The sequence below is a fragment of the Martes martes genome (assembly GCF_963455335.1).
Source record: "Martes martes genome assembly, chromosome: 17".
Taxonomy (NCBI): Eukaryota; Metazoa; Chordata; class Mammalia; order Carnivora; family Mustelidae; genus Martes; species Martes martes.
The window spans coordinates 30,525,656-30,546,939 of NC_137905.1; the positions used below are offsets into that span (position 1 = coordinate 30,525,656).

General features: G+C 46.5%; 1 protein-coding gene across 2 annotated transcripts in view; it reads left to right on the forward strand.

The window, feature by feature from the left end:
* Positions 1–535: 535 nt before the first annotated feature.
* The window catches only part of TOX3 (TOX high mobility group box family member 3), a gene marked incomplete at both ends in the record, with an annotated part of 106,063 nt that continues 85,314 nt past the window's right edge, over positions 536–21,284 (forward strand). For both annotated transcript variants that reach the window (XM_080829586.1, XM_080829587.1), the window contains one exon: positions 536–622. In XM_080829586.1, the coding sequence (XP_080685712.1) occupies positions 536–622 (87 nt within the window). The remainder of the gene's footprint in view (positions 623–21,284) is intronic.

The following is a 21,284-nucleotide window of genomic DNA, read 5'->3' on the forward strand; positions in this document are numbered from 1 at the left end:
CCAGCTGCCCGCGGTGGGAGGGGCGGAGCGGCGGCGGCGCGGGGAGGGGACCGGCGGCGGAGGCAGGAGGGGGAGAAGGAGGGGAGGGGCCGGGCCCCTTGTCTCCGCGGCTCCTCTCCTCAGTCCGCCCGGGGAGGAGGAGGAGGAGCGGGGCCAGCCGCCGCCGCCGCCGCCGCCGTCCCAGCCTCGCCCCGCGCACCTGAACTCGCCGCGCCGCCCGGGCCCCCGCGCCGCGCCCCGCGCCCCGGGCGCCCGGCCCGCGCGCAGCGCTGCCTCGGTGCCCCGGCGGGGCGCGTCCCCCGGGCCGCCTCCCGCTCTCCCGCGGCTCGCGTGGCCGCGCCTTTGTGTGCGGCGGCCGCGGCTCCCGGGCTCTTCGGGCTCCGGTCGCGGCGCTCCTCCGGCCCCGAGCCCCGCGCGCCGCCCCCGGGTAACCCCGGCCGGGCGCCCCCGACGGTGGATCTAGCGGCTTCGAGGAAGCGGGCACCGGCCCCGGCGAGCCCTAGCCCCGGCCCCCGGCCCCGGGCCCGGCTCCGGCATGGATGTGAGGTTCTACCCCGCGGCGGCCGGGGACCCCGCCGGCCTGGACTTCGCGCAGTGTCTGGGCTACTACGGCTACAGCAAGGTGACCGGACCGGGGCCGGGGGGCGGCGGGGCGGGGGCCACCTCCCCATCCCGGGCGCGCCCCGCGCTCCAGCTCCCCGCCCGCTGCACTTTTCTCTCCCCTCTCCACGCCTTTCCTTTTTGCGCCTTCGTCTCTGTCCAACTCTCTCACTCTACTCTTTCTGCCCCCTTCCCACACCCCCCCTTTTTGTCCCTCTGCCGGCACTACACTCTCTCTCCCCCCACTGCTACCCCCCCAACCCCGCCGACTCTCCTGTGCTGCCCCAAAGAAGCGAAGAGCAGCCCGAGGACTGAAAGAGGGGACACGCTTGTGATTCTTTGTTGTTGTTATTAGTAAACATGGTCGCAGCGCCCCTGAGTTTGAGGGGGGCACCGCACGAGTCCCTGATCTCGTGGTCCGACGACCTCGCCACCCCCCCAACCCCCCAACCCCTCTTACCTTCCCCGCGCACTCGAGAGCTGGACCCGGGGCCGGTCGGGGGGAGGAAAGGAACAAACTTTTGAGCGTGCCCTGGATTGGGCGGGGGCGGTGGGGGCGCGAAGTGTTGGGACCCCCGCAGGTGGCTTTTGCTGCCCTCTCGCTAGGGCGCCTTGGACCCCGGAACGGAGGTGCCAGCCCCTCCCTCGTTAGCGCCAAGCGGATTCTCATCTTTCATTTTTTTGGGGAGGGGTAAGTTTTGCATTTCGGGGAGCTCGGGCTCGGAGTCCTCCCCACCACGCCCAGGGTCAACCCACCTCTTCTCCCCCCACTCCCCGGCGGCAACTTCGAGACCGAGCTTTTCAGGTGGGCGAAGGTGGGTCTCGGAAGGGCAGCTGGCTCAGCTCGGACCGGCGAGGCGGAGCTGGAGTCGCAACCCTTGGGCCAGGGCTGCGCGGACTCCCCTTCTGGGTCCTTCCCGAAGCCCCCGGGGCCAAGCTTTGGAGGAAACATTCACCCCGAGGGCGATGTTCAGAGAAAGAGCTGTGCTCTGGATGGCCTGTGCCTTTTGAATGTGGTTTTTCTTTCTCCTTCCCCCTGCTCCTCCCTCCCCCCCCCCCTTTTCTTTCAAATCGTAGTTTGTTTATGATTGCTTGGATAACAGAGGAGGAAATAAGGAGCCGCTGAAAGAAAGGTGCTATACAAAACTAATGAATAAATAACCGGAAGAGGAGGGATTGTATCTGAGTGAGGAACAGTTTGCAGTGCCCCGTGGCTGATGGAGGCTCGTGTTCCTTTCTATTTGTTTATACTCCCGTTCCCAACTCCAGTGCTGAAGTTTGTGAAAGACCTTTAGGGTCTCTCTGCCTGACCCCTGTGTCCCCGTCGCCCAGCCCCGCGCCTGGCACCGCGGGCCTCCCCACCAGTAAAGAACCAAGGGACATTATTCAGCGTGTTTTAACCCTTTGGTGGTGCTGGCGGTGGAGGGCCGGGGGTGGGGTGGGGGGGGGGCGTTCATGCTCTCAAAATTCCAAGACTGGTACATGAAGCTTAGAAAGGGAAGCAAGAAAAGGCCTCTGTCAGTAGCCAGGGTGAAGGGTTTTAGTTTCTGTCCTCTGATTTTGGTTTTACTCAGGTTATTAAATGCTTTAAAAAGTCCCCCTTGTATGCTCAGTTAGGGACTTAGGCAGCCTAATTAAGTATGTCCTGTTTCTGAGAACCCACCTAATTGTTCCAGTGGGGTATTATTTATCTGCTTACAACTTAGCCTGTGTATGCAAGCCTGGGAGAACTGGGCATGCTCTTATTTTTGGAAGCCATTACCTTGCTTAATGTAACTACTTCTTTCTCTGATTTAAGATCAGCAACACTCGAATGACACCAAAATAGAAACCTTTTGTACTAATCCAGTCACTGCAGTGCGTGGCAAATCTCTCTGTTCACTGCGATCCCAAGGGTACTTCAAGGGACCAGAGGAAATTGTGGGTGTTTTGTGTGTGTGTCTCTTTTTTATTTTTTTGAGCAAAGCTATTTTGAGCCCATTTAAACTCAGAACATTTACTTCAGGAGGGTATAGAAAGCTCGAAATCCACCCGTTATTTATGGAGATGCTTGTTCAACTTCGTGAGTGAGAATGCGAGTTGGTTTGCTGTCATATTTTCTTTACGCAGCTTTTTTGCCTGGAACAACCTGGTTTCTTAGTAATTCAGCAATCTGGTGGTCGCAAGTGCTGTGTGTATCTGATTTATGAAAGTTAGACACAGTGCTTAATATTGGTGGAAATCAAATTGTACTTCTTTAAAGGGATGTCCGCATTTAATTCCTTGCAGATAAAAATCCAATAATTTGCATTTGAGCCCCCATACTTTATCTTCGTACTCTTAATTTCAGCGGAGAAAAAACCCAATTTTATTCACAGTGATTTTTCTTTATAGGGAGAATGCAGTAGAAGAGGAAGTATTAACTTTGTGGGTATAAAACAGCAAGTGATAATTAAGGGTTTATAGCATTTTGTTTCACAGCTAACTTGTGTGTCTGAGGTGGTACTATTCAGTACAGACTTATACTGAAAATGTAAAAACTAGCATACAAAGACATGCATTTATTTTAATTTGGAAATACCTGTAATTATTAATCTCTTAAGACTTAACTCTCGGTGAGGTATATTATCACTCCGGAGGCGAAATGATGGGTTTCAAACAAAGTATGTTTCTGCCCTTTCTTGTTTTTAACGACCATCTGGGAAACTTTAGAAGAAATACAGAACCCTCTGCTCCAGGCTTAACAAGTGAAAAGTTAGCACTTATCTTTAAATTTATTTACAAACCGTGAATAATAGGGTTTCATTCATTTCTCTCTTTAACAAATGACCAGAATCTCCGTATAAATTATATGTTGTGTGTATTATCTTTACATTCTGTGAGTATATGGATCCTTTTAAAATGTCAGCGCTCGGAGAGTGCACTGTCCATGGAGAATGGATGAAAGAGTTTTGAGGGTTCAAAAGTCATTGCAAGTAGGAGAATAACTTCAAATAAAATATAGCCAGGATCATTAAAATCAGTTAATAATTCATGAACCAGCCGCTGATGTATAAACTTACAGTCATCTCTGCTTTCTAAGGGCTAATTTCCATTTTAATTTCAAGTGGAAAATCTACTGTTTGAACATTCCTTTTTCTGATGTGGCTAACAAATTAAACTAACACCTATATTTTTTTAAAAGGCCGTGGGGGGCGGGGCTAGGCTTATGATGCCCAAGTGAGTTAGGGATCCACTATCTATATATCTGGAATTTTTCTTTCCCCAGGAAAGGGGAAAGGACCCAGTCCTTTCACCAGTAAGATAATATGCATCAGATCAATTAGCATGTAGTTGTCAGAAGTCTGCCACCCCAAAATAAACTATTGTATTGAAGGTGGGTGTGAGCCAAGTGAAATGACACAGTAGGTTAATAATGAACTTGGACCAGACTCTAGTTGCTAGCTTTTTCTGTGTATTCTTAGGTTTTGTTTTGTTTTGTTTGTTTGTTTTTACCCGCTCCCCCTTCCAAAATCTGGCTCTTGACTTCTTACCCTGTGCAGAATGGCCTTTGGTTTGGTTTTAATTTATCAGCCCCAAATCTTGCTTTCTAATTACTGTATGTGTGATTGATCACTCTGCTTAATGAAGGTGTTCTGATGTGAGTGCTTTTACCCCACCTCCTTGGGCCGGCCTCTACCTTGGCCAGCTTGGAGAGTAAGAAAACCTGAAGGGTCATTTGTCATTTGTCTATCTTATTGGAGACCATGGTTCAGATTGAGGCCACACTGAGAGAGGGGGATTTGATTGAAACTTTTTTAAGTTGATACCTTGCACGGGTGGGAGAACCAGTGATTTTGTTTCTAGGGCCTGGTGTATGGGGGTGTTGAATTTTGAGAGAAGATTGAGAGATTTCCATGTGAGGTCTTCAAATAAGATAGCTATTGAAGCCATGTGGTGGAAGAGATAGAAGGTTTTTTAAGGACCGTAGACAAGGGGTCATAAACTCAAAATGCCTCTAGGGACAGCCAGTTAACCTACATGAAGATAGGGTTTGTGGTCAGATGGGGAACATGCCCCGCGTAAAGGGGTAGCCTTGCTCAGCATCCCTAGATTGTTGCCATGCCAACGTTTGGGCCCCGTATCCGCATTTTGCAGTTATTTTTCCAAGAGAATGATGATCTGAGTTTTTATGTGAAATAGCCTGAATGCTAAATGTTGGTAGCAAATTAACCCATTATTGAAATCCTTATGTAAGACCCTTAAGACATGCTTGTGTACTGCTTCTTTGCCGGGTTTTGTCTTTGATAAACTCAGATACAGCTGGGGTTTGAAAATCATTTTTTAGTAAGTCGTTTATGGTTTATGTTCAGCTGTATGGACAGCTCTACTGGCGTCCACCTGCGTGGCCAGTTCGGTGGAATGGGTGCAGGAAGTAGGATCTGACCACTTTCAGCGTAGTTCTGATTGGATAATATAAATTCTGTCATTCATTAATTTTAGGCCGCGAGTCTGTGGAATAGTTCTAGATCAGGGGTTGGCAAACTGTGGCCCACGGGTCACATCTGGCCCACCACCTGTTCCTGCTTGGTTTGTGAGTTAAGAATGGTCTTTCTGTTTTTAAATGGCAGAAAATCAAAAGAAAGATGACTTCATCAGTGTGAAAATTACATGACATTCACATTTGTGTCCATAAATAAAGTTTTATTAGAACACGGCCCCCTCATTTGTTTGTATATCATCTGTGGCTGCTCGCGTGCTGCCGTGTCAGAGTCGGGTCGCTGTGAGAGAAGACGGTATGGCTTTGCAAAGCCTGAAATATTAAGTATTTGTCCCTTTACAGAAACAGTTTGCTGACCTCTGTTCTAGATCACCAGAGCGCTTGATAGCACCAGGGTCTTCCTTTGTTCCAAGACTTGGCAGTAGAAAGAAAATCTAGTTAACAAGGTGGTGTAACTGGGTAGATGAACTATGAGACTATGTTCCAGAATGTTTCTAAAACGGTGGGGATTTAACCCTGGCTATACTCGAGCTATGGTGAGTGGGGTGAAGCTCATGAAAGATAACTCAGCCTCACAGCCTTACCCCACTGCAGTTTAGTTAGAGCCTCTGGGGCTGGGAACCAGGCAGCCATGTTTCTGAAGCTCCCTCGGTGATTCCAACGTGCAGCGATGGTTGAAAACTTTGTTTCAGGCTGGGGATCCTCCTTTGGAGTAAGCAACCTTAAGGGGCAGTAGAACTGAGTCAAGAAGTTGGAGATTGCTATAAAGTAGACAAGACTTAGGACGGAGTGATTATTGGTTCCATGTTGGCATTCAGGGCCTTTTCCAGACCTCAGCAGGTCCCAAGCCCTGTTGGTCTGGCTCCCCTCCATATCACATCAGACGTTAAAATGATGTGTCCACGTCCTACATTTATGGTGCTGACATATTACTAGACCCTATCTGAGCTGATGCTGGTTGGTTGACTTATATTCACATGTTGTAGGCATCTGTTTAAACTCTGTCACGTGTGTGGTGGGGGTGTGGCCAATTAATTTTTCCCTCACGTCGTAAGCATTTTTGTAAGCCCTTGAGAAGCCTGTGCTTCTAGATGTCATCTTCACTGACTGATGGATAAAATAGTCCTGTTGACACTAACTAAAGGTCCATGAACTTCCCATTTTGGCACCCCAAACAGGGGAGCGCTGATGAAGACCCTGTGCCCAGGAAAGGCTGACACACAGTAAGCCACAGAGAAATAATCGTAGTCGTTTTAGATCAAGTCGATGAATGTAGATGGCCACAACATTCAAAGTACGTGTACATATTTTAAGAACTTGCTATTTTGGGTCACGGACAGTCAGGGGGATGCTGAGTCCACCTGAGGACTTGTTTTATCTAATTTGGACCAGTAGTTTAAAAAGTTCAGTTAGTTGTCTATGTCTAAAAATCTTGCATGTAAATCTGGATTTTTAGGTCTGTCTTTCTTTCCTTCCTTCTTTCCTTTCTGTTTTCTTGACTTGTCTCTTCCTTCCTTCCTTTCCTCCCTCCATTCCTTCCTTCCTTCCTTCCTTCCTTGACATAATCATAAATTTGGGAGTCCTGTATCTGTTCCCTTGCATGGCAATGTTTTCCTCTCCACTCTGACTTTCTCATACTTAGCCCATGGTGTCCCTCACCAGCACCCGGAGGCTTTGAGTTTGAAAACTTTAAGAAGAGATGACGTTAAGTAAGCAAAAAATGTGATGCTCAAACCTAGTGAAGTGGGGTTACCACCACTGGAGAAATACAGTCTCCAGTATTCCTTAGGGTATGTAGGGTAATAGGTGAATGGGGAAAAAGTAATTTGTGATCATATTACAGGGGAGTGTTCCTCAAACTTCAGCATGCACAAGAACCACCCCGAGAGCTTTTTAGAGCACAGGCTGTTGGACCTCACCCCTAGAGGTTCTGAATCCTGCAGTCTAAGCTGAGGCTCCCACTTGATGCTGATGTTGTGCTTTGAGTATAAAACATAGCACAGAGGACCTCCCAGTGGTAAGGCAAAGAGTTTGTTCCTTGTAAGAGTTTGTGAGAATGCTTTGGGCTGTAGGTAACAGAACACCCAACAGACAGTGGTGTAAAGCGTAAGGACATTTGTTTACTTATAGAGAAATTGTTAGGGTGTCATTCTCAGGCTATTTTGGATGAAAGAAACCATGTCTTCAAGGACCCTCTTTTCTTCTTATTCTGCCATTCTTGAAGTTTTAGCAATCTCCTCATGGTCACAAGTTGGGTGCTGTAGCTCCAGACATCACATCCTCACATGATAGCTGCAAAACAGGAAGTAAGATAGCGGTGGGGGTGGAAGTGATAGCAAAAGTTCTTCTATATATCTCTTAATAAGAAGGACTTGCTTTCCTGGAAACAGTTCCATTGGATTTTTTAATTTATTGATCAGAAATGGATCAGCTGACCTCGGATGGGCATAGGCCAGCCATTGACAAAGAAGGAGCTTGCTGTGATCAACTTAGACCAATCCCCTGTCATCCCCTGGGGGCCAGGCACATCGTCACATGAGCATCAATGATCTTAATGCTCTATGAGCGAGGAAGAAGGCCTTTGGAAAGACAACCAGCTCTACCACTGAGCACATTTGAAGACTTTGGCGTGGACCAGCATCATGGTTGGAGTTGTACATTGTGAGAATGGATCTGACCCTTTGACTAGATTAGTGTAGAGCCTGACAAGAGGTAGGGGGAACAAGAGAGGATGCCACCACCCAGTGGAGATAAAGGTGTGAGAAGATTCGAACTAAGGTGATGTGACTATGGATGGGAGGGAGAGGAGGGTGCTGAACAGAGCATCTCTGTAACTTAGAAGGGAGACAGAGGAGGCACGGGTGACTCAGGGTGTTTGAACTAGGGCTCTCAACAAATGGTAGGGTCTGGAGCCAAAGCAGAGATGTCACAGAAGCTGGTTTTGAAGGAAAGTGAAAGCTGATATTGGCTATTTTGGTGCTATGTTCCCACAGAGACATCATGTTGACACGTGCATGAATGCACTGGAGAGCCCTCAGGGCTGAGGCAGACCCAAGTGGGAGTCCTGTAGGCAGTAGAGAGATGGAAATGCAAGTGACTGCCTCCCCCCAAAGTTTGCACACTCACCTCCCCAGTTGGCGAGGCAGTGTTTCAGGAAGTAATGTGTGGGACTCAGAAAACTTGGAAGTCCTGCTGTACCATTGCAACAATGGTATAAAAAAGGAGTGTGTGTGTGTGTGTGTGTGTGTGTGTGTGTGTGTGATGGTGCAGCCTTTTTATCTCAATAGTTGTTTGGGAAGAAACAATTTTAAATTGTTGTTATTAAGGGGGAATGATGTAAAATTTATGATAATGTAATTGAAAACCCTATCAGCCATTTAGGAATTAAAACGTTTCGTGTCTTTTCTTTATGTAAGTGGTGCAATTTCTAGTTGGATTTTATGACATGAGTGAAGTCATGAGTACCTTGGAGAATCTGTTTTGAGTGTGCTTAATGAGGAAGGATGGGATTTTGGCTAAGGATGCTTATAAATAAAAGGTATTTGGAAAGTGGATTGAGCTCTTTAAAAACAAAAACAAAAACAAAACTCCCCAAACCCTGTTTAAAATAAAGGAGAGGCTTTAATTCAAGGTCTGCATGAGCCTCTGATAGGTTTTTATCTTCTCCCTTTGTAGTAGATTATTTTGTTTTCTTTGTTTCCTGGGTTTGTATCCTTAATCCCTTCCTCAGGGAGGCCATGTTCTCTTAAATATGTTCTGTGCTTGTGCGCAGAACATCTGATCTTGGGCAATGGCCCTTCTCTTATGACCAACATTCTGTCTTTAATCTTAACTTGATTGTACTTCATTTATAAAAGAATAATTTGAATGTCTTGACAATCCATAATTTAAGCAAACTGGCCAATACCCAGAAGTATTTGGATTTTGCTCTAAACGCCTATGTGAAGAGTATGGATTCCTTCTTTTAGAGGAGATAGATTTTAAGCCAGGCCTTCCTATTCTAAGTGGTGCAAGTTGAATGTGGTCATTTCTGCATTGACTGACTCGTTCATGTAGAAGAGCTCTATCAAACATGATGAGGGAGGTGAGTTTTTTTAATACTCCAAATTGATGTGATTTCGGCGATGGTACCATATTGTGAAAATTTGTAGTAATTTTTCCCTCTGATTTGTAATGAGCAAGGGGTTTGATGTACTCTGAAATAATAAAAGTTTTTACACTTTCTCTTGAAATCTTCTTGTTATAGGAGGTAGAAGTCCCACATGCTGACTGACTAGCAAGCTTTTATGAAATATGTATGATTGGTTGGAAGTTGATTTCCTGGAAAAAAGAGGAATTAAACTTTACTAGAAACATTGGACACTCCAGCAGACTCAGTAGATTTTTTTTTTTTTCTTTTTAAGATTTTGTTTATTTATTTGACAGAGAGAAAGAGAGAGTAAGTACAAGCAGGGCAATTGGGAGAGGGAGAAACGGGCTGAGCAGAGAGCCTGATGTGGGGCTCGATCCCAGGCCTCTGGGATCATAACCTGAGTCAAAATCAGACGCTTAACCAACTGAGCCACCCAGGCATCCCTCAGTAGATCTGTCTCGTTCCTCCCTTATGCCTGTGTGTCTTTGATGAGAACCTCAACCCTTATTATTTGGCTTTTATATAAATTCTGATAAAAATGTTTAATGGAGAGGTAGTTAAAACTGTTATATTTGTGAAAATTCTTTCGACCTCAAATGGGAAAAAGTCCTTAAACTTTTAATTAAATAGGAAAGGGATAGTGAGCTTTGTCTCAGGCATGGCTGAACCCAGAGTTTGCAGGGATGTTATCAACACTTCCTTCTGTTCGCCCTGCTTTCATCAGCTTGGCTTCCCTGTCCGGCCCCACTCAGGTGGGGGGAGGGTTCCAGCAGTAACTCCAAGGCACGTCCCCACGTCCCCGCAGGTGTGTGCCTGTGAGCATTCATGAAGTGTGTGTGTGTGTGTGTGTGTGTGTGTGTTAGAGAGACAGAGAAAGAGAGTATATGTGAGCCTAAGGGAGATACTATAGTAGGTAGAAGAACTCCAGGAACGGATTGGACAAGAGAAGTGGTTTCTGGTTGGGGGGGGGGGGGTGGTCTGGTGCAGGAGCTCACAGAGGCTGAGGGTTTGGAAAGGACAAGTAGGAAAAATGGGATGTTAGAGAAGAGAAGGCCAGAGAGGGAATTCCAGGCGGGCCCTCTGTGTGAGCATGACACCCTGGCAAAGCTCCCACCAGGCCTGTGTAGGATGGTCCCGTGGGACAATGTTTGGAGATGAGTTTGCATCTGTGTAGACGTTTCCTTTGGTGGAAGATGCGGGTGTGGGGGTGCCGGCATGTCTGGTGAAAGAGCTGAGGTTTCACCAGATACTGGTAAAGGATGTGTGCCTGTATGCGTGTGGGGGTGCATCTGCTTTGCGTGCACGTGTGTTTCCGTATGTGTATATGTGCCAGTTTTGTGGGGTGCGGGTACGTAGAGGATGACCATTTGAATGGGGGGGAGGAAATGAGAGGCTGTATCAACTGTACCCGAGAATGTTTGAAGGAGAGAATACAGACACACGAAGACAGAGAGTGACGTAATGATGGACGGACGAACAGTTGGTGTTGGAATGAAGGCTGTAGGTAGAGGGGCATTTGCCTTGAAAGTTGGCTGCCCCTTCCTCTGAGATAATTGGGCAGAAAGGGAAGATGGTTGAAGATTCAGATGTGCGTTTTAGTGGATAAGAAGTGGGGGGAGGGAGAGAGACAGAGACAGAGTGAGAAGGAGGGAGAGAAGAAGGGGGGAGGAAGAGGAGAACGGGAGGAGGAATGGGCGGGGGAGTTGACTGACAAGCCCAGGATCCATCCCCCGCCGTTTCTACCTCGGTTCTGGCCCTTGGTCCCTCCACCTTGGCCTCGTGTGTCTCACCCTGCCAGTATGGCCCCCGCCACTTAAAAACCTCTGTATATCTAAACTCTCTCCCCACCACCCCCGACCAACTTCCAGTCACTGTCTCGTTACTTCATTAGTAGCGTGTATCTCTGTTTGAACTTTTTGTTCATTCATTCATTCATTCATTCATATATTCCCTGTTTACCTCTTTCCACTAGCATGTAAAGCTCTGTGAAGGTGGGGATATTTGCTGACCACTGTATGCCCAGCATTTAGAACAGTGCTTAGCACGGGAAGGAAGGCCTGATAAGGAGCGAACTGGAGATGAGTCAGAGTACTGTTGAGTAGACCTGGTGGAAGTTTAATCTTTCTTTCTTTCTTTTTAAAAAAATTTTTTTTAATTTCTTTTCAGTGTTCCAGAATTCATTGTTTATGCACCACACCCAGTGCTCCATGCAATACGTGCCCTCCTTAATACCCACCACCAGGCTCACTCACCCCCCCCACCCCCCTCCCCTCCAAAACCCTCAGTTATAAACACATGCTGGACCTACTATGTGCCAGATACTTGGAGACAGTGGGAGGCGATGGTGAGGGGTCACCTGCCCTGTTCTTGAGGAACTGGCCTGGGGTTGAAAGGATGATCCCTTTTGGATGGTTTTAAGATTAAATTTTATTTTAAATTTCCCCTTTCGTTGTATTGTTTGCTGCTGGCAGGGGACAGTGCGATGGGTGGTGAGGACGAGGGCGTGCGTCTTGCTTAGGTAGGGGTTGCGAGAAGGGCAGTTTGAAATGACTCTTCTCAATCCCAAGGATCCAGGCTGGCCGAGGAAGGTCAAATGGTCAAGGACAGGAAGACTTTGCTAAAAGGCAAGGAAGAGTGTGTTAGTTAAGGTGGGCCAGCAGAAAAAACATAACTTGAGTAGCAACCACATAAATGAGGTAGATCTTCATCTCTCTTTTCTCTAATGAACTCAAGGGGTAAGCAGTCCAGAGCTGTTGGGGCTTTGTAGACACCTGGGAGCCAAGCCACCTCTGACTTCCATGTGACCCTTTACCCTGCAGGGTAGAGCGCCATCAACATCCCTGTCTAACCGGAGGAAAGGTGGTCAAGGGAAAAAGGAGGTTTCCAGGGGCTGCCACGTGATACGTGCTTATTTCTCATTGGTCGGCACTGAGATGCATGGCCGCACTTCTGCCTTTAAGGTATCCAGGACACGTGGTCCGTGCTGTGGCTGGCCTTGTGCCCCGCTACATACCCCATTGCTGTGGAAGGAGGACAGGCACGGACAAAATACATACTTTAGCAGGTGCATGGGAGTGAGTGAATGATGGGGGAGGTCCAAGGAAGACTTCTTGGGTATCTTCATGTTTGAGGTTCTTGGGTATCTTCATGTTTTTGTGTACCAAGTATAGCACTATATTTTGGTAAACCTTATTCAATATTTTAGTTTTCATTTGCTCTTTGGAGGGTCCCCTTTTGGCGATGCACTGTGATGAGAGAGCTTTTCAGTCCTTTGTTCATTCGGGGGTTTTATTTGGGGCATGCTTAAAATACCCAATGATTTATCTTCTTCTTGCAGGAACTGCAAATCCTTATGTCCTGATTTTAATTGATTACCTTTATTTCCGGCCCACATTTCTCTTCTTTTTAAAAAATACCTCTTGAATTTTTATACTGCCATTTCAGCAGTCCTGACCATGGGTAACAAAATTTTGAATACAGGTCAATCTTCAGGCAACATTTTTTAAACTAGACTTTTTTTTTTTTTGAAATTTTTTTACTTGATTCTTTTCTTTTTCGATCAAACCCAGCTTACCTCCGACTCCCCTGCGTCTGCTTCCCTAGAAACCTGTGGTTCTTTATGCTCTCGTACACTCTTTCCTCCTCTGTCCCTCCACTGGCCAATTTTGTTAACCCTTGACCATTGTGCAGCCTTGGTGACGAAGACATGTCACGGTCCTTGGCCCCTAGCAACCCCCTCAATCCCCTCCCCTTTTGCTGTGTATGTTTTATCAGCCTCCAGGAGGTGGCCTTTCTCAACTTGAGGGTGACTGAACTCGGTGCCCATTTTCCTGACTAACAATGAGCACTTGGGCCTTTGCTGTGTCAAATTCCGTTCATCTGTCGATTCTCTTGGCCATTCTCCACAGTGGATGGTCCAAGATTTCTGCTGGTGTACTCCACCCAGCCCTACTCTCCTTAGATGGGAGCTCTGATCTTTGACTTTATGGAGAACATTGGTAGTTTGCTGTCCCTCCTTGTCATTTTTCCAGACCCAGGGGAGAGCAGTTCTACTATTTGGGATAAATCCTTCCAGCCGTGCTAATCCCTTCCTGAGTGTAGGGTACTCTTGGTTTCACGGACAGCTCCCGTCTTTCCTGTTTCATTCCTTTGTGCTTTCCACCAGTGCCCAAGCGTCTTGAGACCCGCACAAGGATTTTCCAGTCTTCAGGTTGCTGAGTGTTGCTTCCCTCGTGATGACGTTGGCTCACTCCTCATTCCATCCACATTCTGTTTCGCTTCATGTTTTTGTGGAACTCTGGTTTTTCCGCTTAGATAAATGTGAAACGAAGACCACCACAAATGGAAAACCCTATCACTTTCCTTACACAGAAGAAAATCCTGAAAATAAACACAAGGGAGGTAAACACCATTATCCAAAGCTTACTGGAGACCTTGCTTGCCTAAGGCTTTGCCCTCTGTTTGTGGAAAAGGGATATTTGCAAGTGTGAGGAAGGTGTTGAAGACCCCTTAGCACCAAACTGAGACTTTGTCTTTGATTTTATCTTGGGGGTGGGGAGGAACACCCGTGGGGAGCTTGAAAGGGAATTCAAAACAGAATGGCTTTCTCAAGATGTAATTAAAGGCTCTCTCGCTTTGTCGTCTCTGTACCTCCCAGAGCGGTGCTGCTTCTACTCAGATGTATGTGCAGATGTGCATGCAAGTCAACTGGGCCTCTGGGTAAAATGCAGATCAGCAGGTCTGGGGTGAGCCTGAGAACTGGCATTGCCCACAGGTTCCCAGGGGCCGCTGCTGCTGCTGGCCGCTGGCCCCTCTTGGAACTGTAGAGTCCAAGAGAAAGGACCATGCACATTCAGAAGTCCTCCTGACTTCACGGGCCCCTGTTCCAACACGTCTCTGAACAGTTCCTCAAACCGGAAATCTTTACCTAGGCTTCCATGTCTTTCCCATCTGGCCCTCCCTAACACCCTGCAGGTCCCCTCTGTTCCTTTATCAAAAACTATCTTCCTGCTCTTCTGAAGCCAAGGCGCTCCACCTTGCCAGACCTGACTGCTTTCACTCATGCAAGCTTATGGAGCGCCTCCTTAGGCCAGCCACTGCCCTGAGCCCTGGGGTTATGCTTTTCTGATGACTCCTTGACCTCCTGTCTTTCCGCCCTATCCCTGTGTCTCCCCTAACCTCCCATGTCCCTGGTTTTCTCTACTCTTGTATATGTGGACGTTTCCGGTTGCTGTTGCTCTGTTACCTTGTCTGTTCTCCGGCCTCTTCTCAGGCCTTGGGGGACATCCTCCCAAAACGTGGCTTCTTCCTCTTTTGCCTCCGTATTCTTTTCATGTTGTCTGTGCATCTTGTTTTCTGTCTTTAGCTGTTCCCACTCTGGTACCGTTTGTATCGGTCATCTGTTGCTGTATAACAAACCAAACTTTGAGGCTTCAAACAAACCAACAAACCCACAAACCCATCTCCCTCGTGGTTCTGCCAGTCCGCCCCATAGGCTGGGTTCCCGCTGTGTCGGCGTTCGAGTGCAGGCTTGACTTTGCTTCTGGAGGTTGGCTAGCTCCAGCTGGGGCCTCCCTCTCCGTTCTCACTGCATGAAGTCCCTCTTCTCCAGCACGCTGTACCCAAGAGCCCTCTTGGGGGCTGCGTTCTGAGGGGTACCCTGAAGCGCTTGAGCCCAGGTGCAGACATGTCACACCATTGCTTCTGCCATCTCTGCTGTCCTGAGCAAGTCCCTAGGCCAACCCAGACTCAAGGGGAAAGGATATAGATTCCGTATGTCCAGGAGAGGAGCATCAACAATCAAGTCGCAAAGGGGTGTAGATACAGGAAGTGGGGAAGGACTGTGGCCCCTTTTTGTGGCTGACCCCAAGGCCTCGGATCCCCATCCCTACCCTGACGTGTGTGTGTCACCTCCTAGATGGCAGGTGGCTCTCTACGGGAGGCCATCCTTTCATGGTGGGCTGGCGGTTCAAGTCCAGCATAAACCTCATGGAACCCAAGTTCCTGTTCGGGTTCTTGCCATTTTTCTCAACGCCCCTGTGTTCCTAGGTACACAAAGTGAATTTCGATTACGTGTCCCTGTCCACTCCCTTCATGCAGTGAGTCTTCATGTGGGCTTTGTTTTCCCTTCTAATGATCTGTTTTGTGTCTGTGTTTCCATGGATCCTAGCTTGGGCCTCTGCCTAGAGTCGCAGGGTCCTCATTGACCCCCCCCCCCCGTACCCTGAATTTCTCCCATCTCCAGCTGAATCTATGGCCCACTTCTGCTTTAATCCTTGGAAGGATACCAGTCTAAGCTGTCATTCTCCTTCTGAAAACACTTCCAATCCCTTATCTTTGTGCCGAGCAGTGTTTTCTCAGACCCGCCACCTTCATCTAGGCCACATCTACCTACCATGGGTAATGCTATTTATTTGAATTTCTTTACATTGACCCATTTTAATTTTTTTAAATGTTTTTTAAAAAGATTTATTTATTTGAGAGAGAGAGAGAGAGAACAGGGAAAGGGGCAGAGGGAGAGAATCTCAAGCAGACTCCAGACTTAGCATGGAGATTGTGACCTGAGTTGGGGGCTTAACTAAGCCACCCAGGTGCCCCTACGTTGACTCATTTTATTTTATTTTATTTTATTTATTTGACAGACAGAGATCACAAGTAGGCAGAGAGGCAGGCAGAGAGAGGGGGGGAAGCAGGCTCCCTGCTGAGCAGAGAGCCTGATGTGGGGCTCGATCTCAGAACCCCAAGACCATGACCCGAACTGAAGGCAGAGGCTTATTAACCCACCGAGCTGCCCAGGCCTCCCTACATTGACTCATTTTAAAATTAATACCACTATTGCCTAAGACAACCTTGTATAGCTTGCAATATATAAAAATTACCCATACAATAAATGCATAACTACGAACATTTTACAAACTTTATACACCAATTAAATTAGTCCAGTATGCATAATAGATACTGAGAGAACTGGCCGACAGGATAAATTGCTGTGTCTTCAGTTTGACATCGAAGACCCTCCATGTCTAGTGCCAGAGTTACCGCATTAAGGAAAACCGAACATCCTTAGAAAAAAGCTGGTGAATTCTCTTAAATTTTAGAGTTCTTCTCAAGGTCACTGTAGTGGTTATAGATCAGCATCACAAAGTAGGATTGCCTGTCTTAATATTTTTAGATATTACATAGATATATTAGTTGTTCTGAAAATATTAATTTGAAATAGCTCTTTTCCCTGTCCCCCAAATCCCAGTTGTTCATAATAAATAACTTTCTGGGTGGCATAATAGCCTTGCTCTGTCTTCCTTAGTAATTTTTCAAAACCCTCTTCGATTCTGGCTTTGGCTTAACAGGTGTCTAACTGCCAGTGGGCTAAAATCATATACTACGTATTTCCATTTTTGTGACTTGTCTCAATCTTAGATTCCTAGGAAACTCTGTAGTTATGATACATACTGCTCTGATCATCTTCTTACGAAGAAGATCTTTTCTTCTTATGAAGAGCTTCTCTTCATAGTTTGGCACTTTGAATTTACCGCCATTCAGACAGGGGCAAGATGGTGGGTTGCAGTTCCCATTCTCCTGCCTCCGCATTTCTTGAGCCTGCCTGCTTATTAGGGAGAAACTTGTGGAAGTTCAAGGGAGAAACCAAGTGAAGAAACCCAAGTCAGGTTAAGGGATTTCTGATAGATTAATGAGAAGAGTAAGACTAGTGTTAACGGAAGACAAGAAGAGGGACAGCAGTTGAGAGTGATCTAGAAGATTCTTAAGTAAGGAAGAGAGACAAAAAAGCAGTATCTAGTTGTGGAGAGGAAAAAGAGAGGGTAGATTTTAAGAGATGAGGTGAATTCCACCTAAAGTTAGAGGACAGACAACACCTCATTACCCTCATTGCTTGATGATAGTCGCTGACTGAAATTTCCCACCGGAATATAACGTGGACAGGTTAGAATTTAACTTTCTGGGAAATTTTTTTGTGATGCTAAGTTTTGCCAGTCCTGCTTAATGATTGACACCACATTTTCATTCTTTGGTTTCTTATCAGAAATTACGGTCTTGAAGTCTGCTGCTGAATCCTTATTAAAAGTTCTGTTGTTAGAAATGATATATTTGTGGAGAATGGCCTGAAGAAGATGCAGTGCTTCCGTTCATCCAGAGAACCTAATCTGATGGGAGGCTTCTGCCAGCCTGGGAGCTGAATGCTCATGATGGCTCATCACTGTGAAGGGCCCTGCACAGTTGCCTTCCCTGGCTGTCTCTCACGTGTGGATCTGCACTGAGTGGAGTTAACGAATAATAGTTTTGTGAACGTCCTTTTTTTGGGGCTCTGTTTAGAATATAGCCTGTTACATATCAAGAGTGTCCATTTTTTTTTAAAGATTTTACTTATTTATTTGACAGAGAGAGATCACAAGTAGGTAGAGAGGCAGGCAGAGAGAGAGAGAGGGAAGCAGGCTCCCCACTGAGCAAAGAGCCCGATGTGGGACTCGATCCCAGGACCCCAAGACCATGACCTGAGCCGAAGGCAGCGGCTTAACCCACTGAGCCACCCAGGCGCCCAAGAGTGTCCATTTTTATAATGATTTACCAGAGAGTCTTCTTAGCTTACTGTATCAGGAAGAGCTGAAAAAAAAAATCACTTAGTTTTATCTTAGGAGTGTTACTATCTTGTCATTCTCGTTTCCTTCTTGGCATTAGCTTCCAAGAAACTTGGAGTCCGACATGAAACCAACATGTAACTGACCACAGTAGTACACGCATTCCGTGTGCTGGCCATCTTGGCTTTATTACCTTCTTAGTTTTATTTTTTCTTTGCCTTGATTCTTTTAAGTATTACCCCTCCTTTTAGAGTCAAAAGTACTTTAAAAATTCACCCCTAACTTCTTTGTGGAGAAAAGCAGGCTGTGAATAAATACTTCAAGTACTTAGAATTGTGATGAATATGTTTGTGTAGTGTCAAGGATACTTTGCTTATCTTTCTACAAGAGAAAGTTCCACTTAAAAAAGCTAAAGTCTACTTGTGCCAGTATTGTAGAACTAAAAAACTTAACACTTCCCCTTTTGGTCTTTTTATAAGGATGAATGTAATTCTCAATTTATAGCTCTCCTAGAATTTGTTTCTTACAGGATGTTTCCCCCGGAATCATGGCATCTCTTGAAATGATGAAAATAGGGAAATTGGTTCACTCCCTGAGCCTTTCAATTAAAGTTTGAGCTCTCTTATTATTCAAAAAATGCAAATTCCCAAAAGTTTGCATCATGCCACAATCAACATCGATCTGAATTGAGGAAGATGTGTGGGAAGATTGGACTGGCATTGGGGCGTCCATTGGACCTGTTGTCAAGTGTTGACTGGGTCCACACGTGCATCTCATGACCCATGAGTTGGCTTCCCAGTGGTTGAAAAGAGTTTCTGTGCTCACCCAGGGCATTTGTCCTTTGAGAAAGCTGGCTTGACTTGGGGAAAGCTGCCTGGTGCTTTGTGAGCCCTGCTCAAATTGAAAGAAGCAGCTAACTTCTTGTAAAACCCTCTCAGATTGATTTCAAGTGACTCATGGCCATGCAAATACACTTCACCATTGTCTTGGGGTCACTGTTTTGTTTAACCAGCTTCCTGAAAAGTGGACATTTTTATTTTGGTAACTTTGGAAAGCAGTCTCTGATTCATTCCTGCTTAAGTTGCTGTGGGTTTTATTTATCTAAGGTTAGGCCCGAGAAGTCCTTTGGATTTTGATGTCCTCAGATATCGGGTAGTTGGCAGGCTGGAAAGGCGTGCGGGCAGAAGCCTGGTTTGAACCCATTTCCACCACTTACTTATTGGCACCGGGAGCTCCAGCACATTTTTGAGCCTGTCAGTGTCTTCCTCTATTAAAATGGGCATTTTCCTCTGCTGGGTGTTGGGTAAACAGTGGTGAATGAAACCAAGAAAGTCCTGTCCCATCACATTTAGATTCTGGGGACTTTGAAACCCACCTACGGCGTAGGGTTATTGTGGGTGAGAAGCTAACTGTGTAGAGAATCCTAATAGTATTTGCTGTTACATATTGATTGTAACCCCATACAAAGTACCGTTTAATGTTAGCTATTGTTATCACGGTTACTATAAGATACTGTTATTGTCCTGACATCTGGGGCATTTCCTAACATATGGATAGATTGCTGAACACGGACTGTGGGAGAAGAATCTTGCTACAGAATATTTTGTTATTTTAACAGAACTCTTTGGGGAGACGTTAACACTTTGAGTATTGCTGGGTAGACCCTCTCTGTTCTTTACTTAGGTCAGGTTTCTCAGCTTGAACACTATTGATGTTTTGGGCCACATCATTCTTTGCTGTGGGACTTTCCTGTGATTGTGGTATGTTTAGCAGCACCCCGGCCTCTACTTAGCAGATGCCAGTAACACCCACAGTGACAACCCAAGAGGTCTCCAGACATTGCCAGATCTTCTCCGTGTGTGTGTTTGTGTGTGTGTGTGTGTGTGTGTGTGCACGCGTACGTGTGCAAAATTGCCCCAGCTCGAGAACCACTGAGCTAGAGGAATATTTTGGAAAAGCTTTCTGGTTTTGTCATTTAGGGAGTGCTAACTGGGATGAGTTACTCCTTTGTTACAAAGGGCATCTGTCTAAATATAGGGCAGTTTCTTCTCCCGGGCCTGATGGAGCTAAAAGAAGCCTCCCTCACTTGCATGTTCCTCAGAAGGGCTATGAAGGCTGGCATCCATTCTGAGCCGTGGATGGCTAGCAGGGAAGGGAGGCTCCAGGGCCAAGTACAAGAATCGACACCTGTCTTGGCACCTGCCAACGGTTTCCACTCATTTTGCTTCTCTGAACTTGTTTGGGAATCTCACGGAATTAGTAAAAATGTCTTTAATTTTGGAAGCTGTGTGATCTAGAGGATGGGGAAGAGAAAGCCTGCGTTTGTTAGAGGGAGTAAGGGACCATCATCTGGGGAATTGGCACCTTCGGGGCCTACCTGTGTCTCTAGGTGCTTGAACTAAGTCAGTTGCAAAACCATCGGGGAGGAATTGTGAAAACACTGGTGAGCATCTGGTGAGTAGCTCTGTGCAGTGATAGTATCAGACTAATGGATAGGACCTGACTTTCAAGAATTTCAATTTCTCAGGATGCCTGGCTGGCTCAGTCAGTTAAGTGACTGCCTTCAGCTCGGGTCATCCTGGGATCAAGTCCCGCATGGGGCTCCTTGCTTAGCAGGGAACCTGCTTCTCCCTCTGCTCCTCCTGCTTGTGCTTCCTTTCCATCTCTTTCTCTCAAATAAATACATAAAATCTTAAAAAAAATTTTTTTTCAATTTCTCATCCTGTTCCTTTTGATTTGGGGACAGACTCAAGTTGACTATTTCAGATTTCTGGTCACTTCCAGTTTATATGCTGCTTATATTTAATTTAATTTATTTATTTTTGTCTTGAATCACATGAACCCTAAGCTCAGAAATCTCTTCTTCTTCTTCTTCTTCTTCTTCTTCTTCTTCTTTTAAAAGATTTTATTTATTTGACAGACAGAGATCACAAGTAGGCAGAGAGGCAGGCGGCGGTGGGGGTGGTGGCGAAGCAGGCTCCCCGCTGAGCAGGGAGCCCAATGTTGGGCTCCACCCCAGGACTCTGAGATCATGACCTGAGCCGAAGGCAGAGGCTTAACCACTGAGCCACTCAGATGCCCCTCGGAAGTCTCTTCATTTATTCCTCAAATATCTTGGGAATGGCTACCGTGTATGCTGTGGCATGCATAGAAATTTCAGAAACAGTCTTGGCCTTTCAGACTTGGCTTCCAGAGAGCAGTGACCATATCTGTTTTGTTCCCTGCCCCGTCTTCAGTGCCTGGCACTGTGTCTGGTGTGTAGGAACATTTCAACATGTAACTCATTGTAAGATTTCTTACCACTATTCAGTGTCCCTTGCTTAAGGATTTCGTAGTTTTTTACTTTACACATTTTTTGAACCATTTTGAGGCAGGATGTCTCAAGGAAGCTGCGCATTCGGTTTGAAAGGACAGACTCCAAGAACATGCATTGTGGTGGTCCGGCATTATTTCCCAAGCAGTCAATTGCAAAGCCTACCTGGTTGATCTTCCCCAACGCAGT